This window comes from Protopterus annectens, chromosome 8.part1 (genome assembly GCF_019279795.1).
Source record: "Protopterus annectens isolate FY-2018-M chromosome 8.part1, PAN1.0, whole genome shotgun sequence".
NCBI classification, from domain to species: Eukaryota; Metazoa; Chordata; order Ceratodontiformes; family Protopteridae; genus Protopterus; species Protopterus annectens.
The window spans coordinates 117,282,068-117,296,821 of record NC_056742.1 but is presented as its reverse complement, the minus strand read 5'-3'; the positions used below and the strand labels follow the sequence as shown (position 1 = coordinate 117,296,821).

Here is a 14,754-nt window from a genome sequence, read left to right as displayed (position 1 = left end):
AGGAAGAGTTACAAACTGCTAGAGGAATGAGAAGTGGGTACTGGATTTCTTTGAAGAGGCTTATACAAAAACGTCAAGTACTGAAGAGACAACCTTGGTAGTCAGTCCAACAGTATCTACTATATAGAAGAAGCTCGTAGTCACTGCTATCCGTAAAGATGAAACAAATGACAAGATGGTAAACCATACATCCACTACTCCATGCTTAGTACTACTGCTGAACTGTTAGGAAGACCCATGTGCATGCAACTACCATGATCCTTTGTGAACAATTCCCTACTTAATGACAACCAACACAGAGTCTTTATTGATCAGTACTTTGAAGATGTACTTCTTAACATCTCTGATTACAGTAGGACCCAAACTAATGTAGGAAAGACTCATTCTGAATAGTTTATTGACCTCTGTGAAGTTTTTAATATCACAGACTAAATAAAAGCTCTTTTTTCAGGGTATCAGCATCTTACGTCACTGGTTTACTCTGTGGTTATAGAAATCAGAAACAGACAAATGGATAAATGAAGCTTCCACTCCCAGAATGTCCACGATGGTGTGATACATAGGTCTTTTCAGGGTTCACTACTATTTACTACATACATGTGAATTCTGTGTGGTAGCAGCACTGTATGGTTAGTATGTTTCAATATGCAAGCATCTCGGTTTTAAATTACATGGGTCACAGTCGATACAGGACTAAAGCAAAGCTTTCTGTAACACTAAATGTGGTTGGGTAATGCAGAATATCCATGCACAATAAAATAAAATAAACGACAATGATCATGACTCAACAGAAACTAAAGTTATGTACTTACCATAAAGCTAGGTCTGTGTTGTCTTCCTTCTGTCTCAACTATTGGGCATATCAAATTCAACCAAATTGAATGCCAGCAACTTTTAGACTCTTGGATTCAAGGCTCAGGCTCCTCCCCTATACCCATAATTCCCCTGAGTCTTCACAGTTCTTCAGAATGAGATTGCCTAGCCGTACCAAAAATTTCTACCTATACGATATAAAATAAAAAAAGATACCAGAGGACAACAATGGTAAAATGCCATACTATAAATAAAGACAAGATACCCGAGAGGTTCAATATGGTCAATTGAGTGCCACACATGTGATAATCTGGTAAGAGGACAGAGGGAGGGAAAGTTCAGACAGGGAGAAGACGACAACATGGATCTAGAATTATGTTAAGCATATAACGTTTATAGCCAATGGTGTCTGTTCTGTCCACCTCAACTATTGATACAGAGTTCCCAGCTATTAAACACCTTGGAAGGTCTCATGGAAGGATATTCCAGAGAATGGTGGAGCCAAAAGAAGTGAAGGAGCCAAACTGCAGCTACAACTTGTAATGGGAAAGAAAGAAATGAACAGCAGACCATGTAATTGCAGCACAGATATCATCAATATGTACTCTACCAAAGAATGCTGCAAAAGTTACAACTGCTCTCATAGAATGAGCTTCAGGTTTGTGAGTTAAAGACAATCCCTTGGCTTTGTACACAAAAGAAATCCAATCGACAGCCAGCTGGACAGTGTGATGTTGGAAACACTATCCCCAGATTCAGCCCCGGAAAAGGAAAAAGTTGATAGTTTTCCTGAAATTCTTGGTGCAATGTAAATAAAACTACAACTGGCGATGAACATCCAGCAAATGTATGGTGCATGCTTTGTTTGAAAAGTTAGGGAAGAAAACTGGCAAATTAATGGCCTGATTTATGGCAGATTCTGAAGCCACCTTAGAAAAAAAGATTAGGGTTGTTTGAAGTGAAACCCTATCCTTGTGGAAAGTACAGTTGCCCCAAGTTCTACATACTTATAACAATAGATGTTTGAATTTCACACTCCCTCAGTGGTACATGGGTTCTGCGCCTGTACACAAACTCACAATAGCAAGTTTCCAGAGCTCAGAATCCCCTTTGATCACTCTCTGTGATAAGAGATTGTTAAGCCCTACCCATTAGATACAGCCTAACTCCGGTAACAGAAAGTCAGTTATTCAGGCTTTTAGTGTCAAGTAGAAAGGACCAGGAAGAACCAGAAGCAAGAATTGCCTGAAACCAACCAATATGCAGCCACAAAATGCCAACACAACTAAACAAAGCTAACCAACTACATAACAAGATTGGATATCATCAAACTATATACAAAATAAAGAGGATGGTGGGTGCTACCACTGGGGGAGTCTGAAATTTCAACATCTACTCTTACAGGTAAGTTGGACTTCCACAGCTGTACTACATTCATCATTCACATTGCTGCAGTGGCATATGGGCAGATTCTGAAAGCTTATCCTGCTTGGGAGGAGGAAGGGTAAGGATCCAAGGGCCCTAGGAGAACGGGCCTTGCAAAGCCTGCTCTGGAATTTGAGAAAGAATCCAGTTTGTAGTACTTTATAAAGTTATGAAAAGAGGACCAGGTTGTGCCTCTAGAATGCTTCTAGTATTCACTCCTTTCCAACAAACCACTGAAGAGGATAAGGCACTGATGGAATGTGCCTTAACCTTGTCTGGAATAGATTATCATGTTGGGAGTAACAAAAAACAGCAGCAAAGGACAATCAGTGAGCAACCACTTACTTAGAGACAGGCTTACTCTTCTTAGCCTCAGAACAGAAAATAAACAGCTGCTAAGCTTTCCAGAAGGATTGAGTTCTGTCAAGGTAGTACCTGAGCTGCCAAGTTATAAAGAATCTTGGATACCAAAAAAGATTCAGGTGTAAAATCCTTTTCATTTTTCTGGTGCAGGAACTACTTCTATAACCCCTGCATGCACATTGTGAAGGAGTAGTGGAGGGACCAGATATATCTGGACTGATGTGTGCAGTAGATTTCCATGAAGGGAGGATAATTTTCTGTCCTCTGCTAAGAGTATCCTCATTGAATTACTGTCAGCACCCAGTTGTCTGACACTATCTGTGGTTAGGCTACTGGATTAAGCAAAAAGCCTGGTGAAGGGGAGAGAGGAGAAAGGGACCATATACCCTGAGTCTTGGCATACTCATTTTTAGCAGGGGAATGATCTTGTTTTGGGAAAGGAACAGTTTTTATTTGGTTTGGAAACATTATCCTACTGCCATTTCCTCTTAGTACCCTGACTCTTGTTAGGCACGGATTTCTGTTCATTTTGTCCTTTTTTAGTGTGGATGTCTTGTTAAAGGAGAATCTGGGAACATGAAGCATTCTAGATGCCCGAGGAATCAATTTACCTCTAGCATCGCATTGTATGAGAATCTTGGTTGCAGTAGGACCAAATACAAATTCAGAACTTCAAGGAACATTCAAAATCTCAGTTTTTAAATCCTCAGAAACATTCTCCTTATGTAACCAAGCATACCTTTTCAATACAACAGAAGTGGCTGCATTTCTAGAAAGGGTCCGCACCCTCCAAGAAACCTATCATAGCATGTTCTGAAACGTAAGTCACGTTAGAAACAATCTCATTCATATGACACTTCTGTTCAGCAGGCAAAGATCCAGCAAAGTTATTTGTACTATAAAGACATTGTAAAATAAATTTTCACATGAATCCCTGATGATTTATCACTCTAAAAACTAAATTACTAGACTGAGCTATTTTCCCTGAAATTCTAACCACTTGCCAATTTTAGTTGGCAGCAGTGTAGGGTCAGAAGAAGCCAAGGCACTCTTGTTAAAGTTGGCAGCTATAGAAACCACAGCTGGCACTTGGGCAAAGACAGCTGCAAGATTTTAGTACATTTTGTATTTCCACAAAGCCGTCTTAGGAACTAGCTCGTTAACCAAGGTGGTTTTACATGCATATTTACAGATATTTTCTAAGGCTGGTAACAAAGGAAGAACAGCTAAAACATTTGAAATCTCATCCTCAATAAGATTATAAAATCTGCCAATCTCTGGCATAGCTCCAGATTGCTTCCAATCAAATGGTTTTCTAAACCTAGACAGCAACTGTTAAAGGTGAACCTTTGCTTAACTTTTTGAATCTGTTCACCTTCCGAATAATCAGATTGGATGGACTCGAGTGTTCAATATTGTCTGCATCACAGTCCCCCAGTCAACATCTGCTACACTAGACTTATCTTTAGCGAAGGTAGCTCCACTGTCATTTTCAACAGAAGCATAGTCTCCAAGATTAGCTGAATCTTAGCTATGGAAACCTCATTAATCCTACACATGACAATAAACTGACTGTCATACGGTGAAGTCTCTGTTCCTTCTTACTATGAGCTAGAGTAGAGAACAAAATATCTGGGTACAGACTATTATGTTTGGCAAGAGGTCTTTTACCCCTTACCTCTCCTACATCTAAAGGGTTTGGTTCTCCCATACCTGAACCAGGTACTGGAACAGCCCTGGTGGATGTGTCTGAATCTGTACCATAGAGGGCTGTGGGCTCACACCAGATGGTGACAGGGAGAAAGGTATGTCTACTGGGCAGCTTAAGGCAACAACACATTCACAAACTGAAGGATGAGGCATATTTTTGTTCAATTTTTTGTTTTTAAGTGCAACTGGATTTGATGGGTGGTATCTATGAAGTCAGGGGTGACTAAAAGCAGCAATAATAGATAATATAAACTATGTTCCTACACAGAAAAGGGCTAAACTGCATAAAACATAGCAGAAACAGTTTAAATTGCACTAAGCCTTGTTGTACAAGCTGCACAGAGTAGTAAATGCACACAAAGAAACAGTATCAAGTTAAATTAATTTGTCCAACAGTTACAAAAATCAAAAATATGTATTTAAATCAAATGGAAACCTTTTAAAACAGCACAAATGCAGCATTTACTTACAGATTCTCTTGTCAGAAATGAAAAAAAAAATCTCCACAGAAAAGGCAAATAAAGTTATTTGCTAAAATTTAAACTGGAATTTAATGATAAAAAATAGGTATATCAGAGTTAAATTAATAGTAAATGTGTTAAGAACTCTGTATGTATTACATTGTATCTAGCTGTTACTTGTCTTTTGTAATATTTTGATACTTCTTACAACTGTCCACAGGCCTCCCCTGAAAAAGGAACTGTATCCAGTCAGACTTCCCTGGTAAACAAATGCAAAATAAAATAAATAAATATCATAAAATGAAGAAAAAAAGTGAAAACAAATGCAAGATTTTCCTATTAGAACTTCCAAAGAAAAGCAGACAAATAACAGAAACAAGAGACCTCGCACTCAGCTTACACTACAGAACTTAATTTTCCCAGTACAAGTAATAGAACATTTTATACAAACATAGTAAGAAGTTAGCAGAAGTAAATAACAAGAATATGAAAATTAAAAGTTAACACACACACACATATATAAATATATTTATTTATTAACAAAACAGAAATAAATTAAAAGTATATAATAATAAAGAGGGGGTGAAGTTCCCAAATGAATCTTATCTGTATTGGAAAGCCAATGCAGGCTGTTGAGGAGATTCAACTGTGCGAGTCCTACAACTGGCAGTACAAGACTGAATAACTGACATTCTGTGACAAGGGATAGACTTTCCCTGGTGGGTGTGGCTTAGCCAAATCAATATCACAGTCAGTGGAGGGAATTCAGGGAAAGCTATCCTTGTGTGTTTCTGTGCAGGCACAAAACCCATATGGCATTGAGACAGTATGAATGATGAACTTCACCAAATATGAAGGCTTACATGACAACTTGAAATTCTGTAATCTTCCTTGCTAAGGTAACTGCCACCAGAAAAAGCGTTTTCCAAGAAAGAAATGTGAGTTCCACTGATGCTGTAGGTTCAAAAGGGGGTTAATTTAGAGAGTGAAGTAAGACAATTCCCCAAGGTGGAACCAGGTCTTTTCATAGTGACCAGAGGAGGAAAGTACCCCATATAAAAGCCTTAGACAGCTTCAATGAGGCAACAACAGTATGATTCTCTGTCACATGAAAATTGGAAATAGCTGCCAGATGAACCTAAAGAGTGGAACAACTAATATCCTCTTGAAACAAACTAGCTAAAAAGATCCAAAATAGAATGTAACAGAGTTGAGAAGGGATCTAGTCCACTGGAGGAAGCCCATATAGAAAATGTGTTCCACTTACTTCTATAAACTTTTCTAGTAGCTGCTTTTGGGAGGAAGATGGAATATGGAGCACAGAGGAAGAAAGCCTGGAATTTCTGGCTGTCACTGAAAGTGGGCAAACCAAGTGGTCAGTGTCAAGTCTGTAATGTCCAGGTGAGACCTGTCAGACAGGTGAAAGATCAAGTCCTACATATTCTCTTGATGACCACTTAGCTATTCTCTTGACCACTCAGCCAAAAGAAATTGTACTAAAAAGCAGAGGGAACAGACTAGGTACATCTGTGACAGACCTGTAGCTATTTGCTTCAAATGTATTGATCTACAATTGATATACGACACGCACCAACTCTTAGCAAAACACATGTCATTGTCAGTCACTATGTCCTGCATATGAAGAGCAGGAATTATGTCCATCATATGCTGGGACAAGTATTATGTATGCTATTTGTATGTTGGGGCATGTATGTCCTATCCAACGTCAACACTCTTCCATCCTTTGTTCTCATCCAGTGGATAGGAATAAATAGGTTTTACCAATTCCTATGAACAAGTGAAAAGTACAAAGTCACAGAAGTTTCTAGTCTTCTTGTATACTCTTATCATTCAGATAATATCAATTTTCTACTAGACCCATATATGCTGTGCTGTAGCTCAGGCTTCATTTTACCATTTACAGCCATTCCACTCTGGTTCTTTTCACAAGGACCTACGTAAAGCTTGGGAAGTTTTCTCTTTTATTTTCATTTATTCACAGAAAGTACAACTCTGTAACTCCTTAGTAAAAATACACTGTGATATCTGGGGACTACAGCTATGAAAAATCATGTTGTACAAGTGATTATCCAACAGCTTTACATCTGTTGTCCCTACACACTGCTAAAACAGCAAGTTAGCAAAATGCATCTCCTGACACAAATGCTATGTGCTCAAGAATTAGGAATGAATGTTCAAGGCTGTTCTGGAAGAAAGCTTTCTTAACTGAATTCACATGGAAAGGGATTCTACTTCCACCCTCAATCTGTACAGTGTCTTAGGAAATAAGGGGTTTTAAACAAAATGCAACACAACCTTCCACACAGCATCATGTTCATAGGTTGTTACAGACTAAGATCACTACGGCACTTACAAGACCCAAACTCACTTAGATGTCTATATAGGGGGAATGTTATTAGGCAGGTAATTTAGGGATGGAGGGTGTTAGGATAATACTTTTCTTAAGGACAGCATCTGTCCATAAGAGACACAGGGGCCAGAGCAGGGGTAAATTTATGATTTCTCATCCAGTTGTCAAGGTTTCATTTGAATATGGTCAGGGATGAACTCTGTTTGACATGGAGGGTGAGGCTATTCCATAATGTGGGGATTCTTTGGGAGACATATCTGCCTCTCCAGCACATTCTATTTATGTCACAAGTGAAGTTCGGATCCCATGATCTAGTTTTTCTGGTGCTGTTTGTTTTGCACATGTGCAACAGATACATCAGGACTAGGCATGAGGAAGACCTGTAAGCCAGGCAATAATCCCCTGTAAGCAACCGTAGGAGACTGAATATAGAAACAGAACCTTTAGGCAATCAGTGTAGGACAGGATATTCATGCTCTGAATTATCCTGATGAGAAACCTCTGTGGCTGTTGCAACTGTTGCAAGTGTCTTGTTAGCTACATGCCAAAGGGGGCATTTTACTCAATGATAGGTCTGATAAGGGCTGAATAGAGTGATACTATAACTCCCTTGGGCCTGGATGCCATACCTTTATCTATAAGTTGGGTGACACAGCATGATTTTCTTACTATCTCATTTGTATGTTGGTCAAAGGCCAGACTGCCATCTACATATATTCCAAGACCACTTACAACTGAGTCAACTTTAGGGGTGTTTTACTGATGGAGTAATTAACTTGGGGTGACAAGTTCCACAAAGGGCATTATAATGCATTTTCTGGCCATGGCTTTGGCACCAGTTATTTGTCTGTGTAAAACTCTCTTGCAAGATGTTGGTGTTTTGGGGGAATCTATAATAGCTCCCAATGTACAATCATCTGCAAACTTGGTGAGCCTGAGACCTTGAAAGTTAGCCTTAACTTCACAGAAGAAGATGCCAAACAGGACTGGCTCAGCTCAGAACCCTGGGGTACTCTGCTGGTGATCGGTCTCTTGGTGGAGGTGATCTAACAGATCTGGACTTCTTGGGTCCTGGATGTGAGACAGCCTTCAATCTGAGTTATGTAAGGATTTATGCCTAGCTTGGACAACTTGTCAACAATGCCTGAGTGGGAGATTGTATTGAAGGCACTGGGCAAGTCAAGATACGCAGTATGCACTGTTGTACCCTTGTCTACTGCTCTGGCGACCCTCTCAAAGTAGTCTACCGGGATAAGTAGTTATGACCTTCCTTTAACACATTCAATTTGGAATCTGTCCAGTGTCTGTATGTTGCCAATGTCCTTGTTTATAATTTCCATGATAATTTATTCCACGGCTTTGCATATTAGGTTAATTTGATTGATGGGTTTGTAGTTCCCTGGGTCTGTTGATGGTCCGCCCATGTGGAGGGGAAATGACTGTTATGGTCCTCCATTCTTTTGGAATGTAGCCTATTTCAATGCTGCAGTTGGAGAGTGCTTCAATTGGTCCTGATAAGTCATGTTTTAGACTGTTCAGGAGGCAATTGAAGATGCTGTCAGGACCCACAGAGGTGGTGTTTTTGGCTTTAGTGAGTGCTGCCAGCACCTGGTCCCTGCTAACAGTTGGGAGAAGCATGGTGGAGGGGATTTCACTCGGAGCTGGGGGGGGGGGGTTGGGGGTAAAGTCTGAGCTGACTTTATTAGCCAGCAGATTTGCTATGTCACCCTGATCGGTGAAGGTGGTACTGTTCACTACCAATTTAGCACACCACTGTGTGTTACTTTTAAGGTTCCAGACAGCATTGAAGAAGGCCTTGCAATTATCCTTAGCCTGTGAAGCTATCCTGCTCACATAGTTAGCCTTGTTGGACTTAATTAGACTTCTTAGTTTCTTGTTTAAGAGAGAACAGTTGTCTTTAAGGGAGTTGCTCTTCCTGACTTTGGCCATGAGTTTTTTCTTTTATGTACCCTGTTAAGGTGAAAATTCCATCAGTGAGATTTGTTTTTAGTGTTTATTTAGGTTTACTTCTGATACAAACTTTTAGGTTTTCTTCTAGTAGGTAACCCAAACTAGTTTATAAAAAAATAAATAGTGATAGGTATTTAAAAAATTCTTGCATATCACACAAGGTACGATGAATTTACAAGAATTATTAATTAGAACATGGGAAAGGAAATGAAGAAAGGAGGGAAAGTTTGCAGGAAGGATGAAACGATGAAGGGAAGGAATGAACAAAAAGACAGATGGCTAGGTGGGTAAAAGAAAAAGGGTGAAATCAATTAGTTTGTCACAAAGCTAAAAAAAATAAAAGAAAGAAAAAAAAAACTAAAAAACTCTGAATGCTTAGCTAAAGTTCAGAAGTTTAGAGGTGCTGTAATACCTAACAATTTGTGGAAGAGGAAGTACTGCTGCAGTGCTGTTCTTAAACCTCTGTATATCCAAGCCTCTCGCTCCTACTACATGACTGCACAGCAACAAGATGCATGCTACAAAAATCACTTGTTTTCTATGCGCATTTTCTTCCAACAAAGCTCAGATTCTTCATTCAGCTTGTAACGAATGCTACTTAACTTAAATGGTCAGCAACTCCCACATGGTGGAGATGCACTGAGATGTACATAAAAATGTGTTTGTGCTCATTAAATAATCAAGGCCGATTTTCTCTCATCTCTCCTCCAAATCCAAACATCCCCTATCAGAGGGCTAGTTATATCGCCTGACCACAAAGAGAAATCCAGAAGGTGTATGAAGTTGTAGTTATTTCTGTGTGGCATGTCTCCAGAACTGAAACACATATAACACAGTACAACACACGGCAACTAGCATAATAATGATACAACAAAAATATAATTCATTTGAAGCACTCAAATTCATAACCATAAAGCTGTACAAAAACAAAATACTCACTGTAATTTTGGTGCCTTTCGCTACTGTCCCATGAAAGCTGAGCATGACAATCTCTAGTCCATGACTGCCATAGGTTCCCTTAAACAAACCAGGCTTTATTGGGTCATCTGGACCACAAGGAGGGAGGTAGATACGACGATATGTCAAGCAGTTACTAAAACACAATTTTTAAGAAGTTATCAGTTGTGCTCAGGATTAATACATACCAGATATAGACAGAATTCAGAAAATGTCGGTGCATTAAACTAGTTTATTACAACAACTAAAAATGGTTAAAAAGGAAAATGAGGCTAGCAATCTAAAGCTAAGCAAGTGGGCAACATGCAGATATAGTAAGACAGAAATGCAGTGCTGAATACAAGGAAAAAGAAAAGGAAAGAGGCTTCTGCATGGTCATTTCTTCACCAGATCACTGGACAAAACATTGTTTAGAGGACACTTGCTGTGCTATCCACTTTATATATTATATACTTCGATCATTTGGCTTTCTGCCAGGAATGCACTGCTGGCAAGAAATTCTTTCTTCCCTCAAACTGTAAAGTGCTGGTATGTCTGTGGCTACATTGCAGTTGAACATTCATACCATGGAATTAACATATAAGCTCAGTTGTTAGTTGTGGCCACTCTGTTACAAAGAATACTGCTGCACACGTCAGAAGGATGTACAAAGCTGTCAAAGTGATTTGTGAAACATGGGATAACTGTTAAAGTAAAAAATAGCTTCATTCAAATGGTGGAACATACAGATTGCGGCAGAAAGCAAAAAGATAGTGTAGCTGTTGAAGTACTCACCAGAACAGTGGATGAATCAAGTGTTCTTGTCTTAACGGTGTGGGTATCAAGACTGGCAAATAGTTTTCCGTTGGCAGTGATAAATAATGACATATATTTCCTGAGCTTTGACTAAAAGGATAAATAAAGCAACCAATGCTACAGCAGCAGGTGCAAGCCAGAAAGTGTAGCCACAAGGGCTCCACAGAAAAAAACACAAGAAACATTGGTAAACAAACCTCCAACTATGTATACAAGTTCCAAACATGGATGCAGCATGGAATATACCATGTAAGCCATGGCAGACAAATTAATTTTCAAGTAACATCATTCTGCCCAGCTCAAAGTCGCCAACTGTCCAAGAGTTAAATACATATAAAGTGAAGGATACTATTGAGCCAGTAAAGAAAAAAGAGATGCTGTATGTTTATTTTGTTACTAGCCAGTCAACTAAAGGCTTCTAATTTGTATCTAGATTTTATATTTAGGATACATCCCGAGTTATGTTGCAGGTAACAGCAGTACTACATGTTGGTGTCAAAATTCTGGCTATACTCCTTGTTGGGGGGAAGGAAACAGTGTAGAAGATGCTGAATGCTTCCCAAACTCCAAGCTACACTTCTGGTTGCAGTAGATCAAACCCTTCCACTATCAGCATGGTACACTGAGAAGATGCCACCCCCCCATCACTCTTTCTCTTTAAGTCACCATACTGTAATGTTGAACAAAAGCTTTACCACACAGCAGGTACAACCAAACCTAATACGTAATGTCAAACCATCACATTTTATCCACCTGCCATTAGAACATGTACCAGATCTGCAATTACATTCATGTCAGGAACACAGATAATACAATGTTATAAGGTTACAGCTGTCACACATACAACCCAGTAGACTTGTTATCCTGTCATTAGGAACTTTTGAGGGCACCTATACCACCATACTGTTCTAGTCTGGGAAAATAGGCTGTCTCAAAATTATTAAATTTAAACATCACCATAACATCAGGGCTGACTACATAAAAAATTATTTTTGTTGGCCAACACACAAAAGGTTTAAAGGCAGGTAAGAAAGAGCAGGATGACACTGTGAATACAAAGACGCTTCATTCGTTTAATGTTATGGTGAAAATCTTACACAGCCACACTATGACATTACTAGTGGCCCTGTCTTTATAATGCTGGACAGGTATACCAAGCTATGCATTCGGAATTAATGCAGAGGTTCCCAACACAGCCATATCTTGAGCAGCTGGTGCAGCAAAACCACACCACACCTTGGGCACCATATCTTACAAGGTTCATAGGTTTGTAGGTTTATACTAAACTTAAACCCAGGAACACCATAAAAACACTTAGCCACATTACTCAATGTAAGTGGGAGAGTATCAGTAGATTTTCCCTACATATCTCAGGTGAAAATGTGTGAGTGCCCATCCAATTTCTTTGGCTGGTTTTACAGAGTACCAATGACATACCTGCTTAATATTTAAAGGAAGCTTATTCCAGAAACAGGATGAACTGACTTAACTAAGTGACTGGAAGACATATTAGACAAGGATTGTGCAGCAGTTTGTATTCCTTTACAAAAGGTAGCTGCTTTAGTGACATCGGACTCAATGTTTCCAATAAGACATTTCCCTTTGGATTCTTAACAGAATCCAAGGCATACTGTAATCCAACTAGAAATGTTTTGTTTTTCCATATGAAAATCTGCCTTTTAGTCGAAAAGCAGACACAAAGCTTATCTGAATTTCAAATTTATTTGCTGTTTTTGTTCTGTAAAGGTAGGCAAACAACTATCTTCTAGGATATATTTTATGCAAAATCTGCCCCACTGCATCCTTAAGATGAGGAAAGAAAGGAAATGAATATTTTGGCTAAGAGGAATAGTTAGTATTACATTGGCTGTCAATAAATGTTTGATAGAAAGAGCCACCCTGTCTTTTTTTTTTTTTTTTTTTTTTTTTAAATAAAGTGTATAGCAAAATGCCCATAAGAGTCTGTACCTCTGAAGTCTTCCTCACCATAGTGACAGCCAGCAAAATGACAGTTATTCAAGCCAAATTCATCAAAGCTGCTGTGTGCAGTCATTTAAAGAGAGATTTGTCAAGTTTTCCAGAAAATTATCAAACCAAAACCAAAGAAGAACTTACCAGGAGACAGACATAAAACCCTATATTTGAATAACCTCACATTGTTTGTTTGTTTGTGTCTTTCGGCTTTTTCCGGTTAGGGGTCACCACAGCGGAACTCCGGTCCGCTAATGATTGGTAGTGGATTTTTACGTACCGGGTTACCAGCCCTGACGCACAACCTTCAATGAAGGCACACCCCATTCACGTATGCCTCCACACAGAAGACACTCTAGCTGAGAATCGAACGGGACAACGTCTTGCTATGAGGCGACAACGCTACCGCAGCTTGAATAACCTCACATAATGCATAGAAATCAGTGGTGAATCACAAAGGGAGGATAGATAAGACTGCACAATATGGCTTAACAGATTAGATTTAGAATGGTAATCAGCGATCTATGGGATCTACAGGTACAACACTAGGCTTTTTTTTAACCAAAAAGAAAAGCTGCAGTATTCTCAGTAGTACATGTAGCACAGTAAAAAATAAATCCGTGCACCCCCATAGACCATGTAAGTGTATGTCCTTAGGAATTAGTCAATACTCATCTTTGCTCAGTAATAAAGTGGTTTCAAGGGTGTTCTCATCCCAATTAGATACTATAAATATTTTATTTGTAATATGTTTCTTCTAATCAGGTGATGTACAGGTACTACCAAAACTCAAAATGCCTTTTACCTGTCTGGTAAAAAAAGACTGACACAGAGCTACATACAGCCAACTGCTTTGAAACTTGAGTATACATATCTCATCAGTTGTGTAGCAAAAAAGGCAGTGATGAATTCACAGTGGCACCATCTTTACTTTTCTCAACCTTTTCTATCAGGCTATTGCTGACTGCACATATAAAGTGAAACTTAAATTTCCCCTACCTCAGTAAGCTGTTGAACTGAAGCTGTGAGCTGTCAACTGAATATGGTTTAAGTTTTGATAAAGCACTTAAAACACATTTATGGGTGAAAATCACAGTAAGCCATGCCAGAGGAAACTACTTTTCTGAACAGAATTTAACATTTCTAAAGGTTTATAAGACTGCCTTGACCCCATGTGCAAACGTGGGAAAAGGGGTTGAGGATGGATGGATGGGCAAGACTGCCTTGAGCATGGGGGGATACAAAAGTATTGAGAGGCAATAGAAATATGTTGGTATTGTGCACAAAGACAAAATATAGGCTAATACAGCAAAAAATGTAAAAAATATATATATATATTAGAAATGCAACAGCACTCTCCACAGCTCTGTAGTATAAAATGACTATATGCCATAGGTTTGGAAACATTTGACAAATTAAGCATTCAAACTCTAGTAAAGTATAATTTCAAGACAAGAAATAAAATAAAATAGAACAGTGAATTGTCAGTGCTTTCTGCAAATTCTCAAAAAAGGTAAATAATCAAGTCTGTGTATATTTATTACAAACAGGAAATAAGTTGATTTGGGGATAGATATATGTGCTGCAGCATTTATAAAATAGGAAAGAATGTTTACCGCATTGTTTCTTAACTCATTCACTCCAATGGAGCTCAGGAAGTTTGCACTGTAACTTCCAATGGGCGGACCTTAAGCCTTTTGACAGACTCAAATTATGTCCTCACATTTCAAATAAATGTTCATATCTCTGGAACCATAGGTGTTATTAAAGAGGTGTAAATGGCAAACTCTTCAACACATACTATTTTTAGTGGTAGTATTCTTTAGGTTCTAAGTCTTAAACTGAATTTTATAAGTCACAGTAAACACAGTGGGCAGGATTCATGAAGGCTTGCACGGAGTCTAAGAGTAGTGTAAG

The 14,754-nt window shown here is 38.8% G+C and overlaps 1 protein-coding gene across 4 annotated transcripts in view; it reads right to left on the bottom strand.

Annotated features, from left to right (window-relative positions):
- Positions 1-14,754, bottom strand: part of FBXO31 (F-box protein 31) — a 1,097,250-nt gene that overhangs the window by 205,726 nt on the left and 876,770 nt on the right. For all 4 annotated transcript variants that reach the window (XM_044081741.1, XM_044081743.1, XM_044081742.1 and 1 more), the window contains one exon: positions 10,054-10,207. In XM_044081741.1, the coding sequence (XP_043937676.1) occupies positions 10,054-10,207 (154 nt within the window). The remainder of the gene's footprint in view (positions 1-10,053; positions 10,208-14,754) is intronic.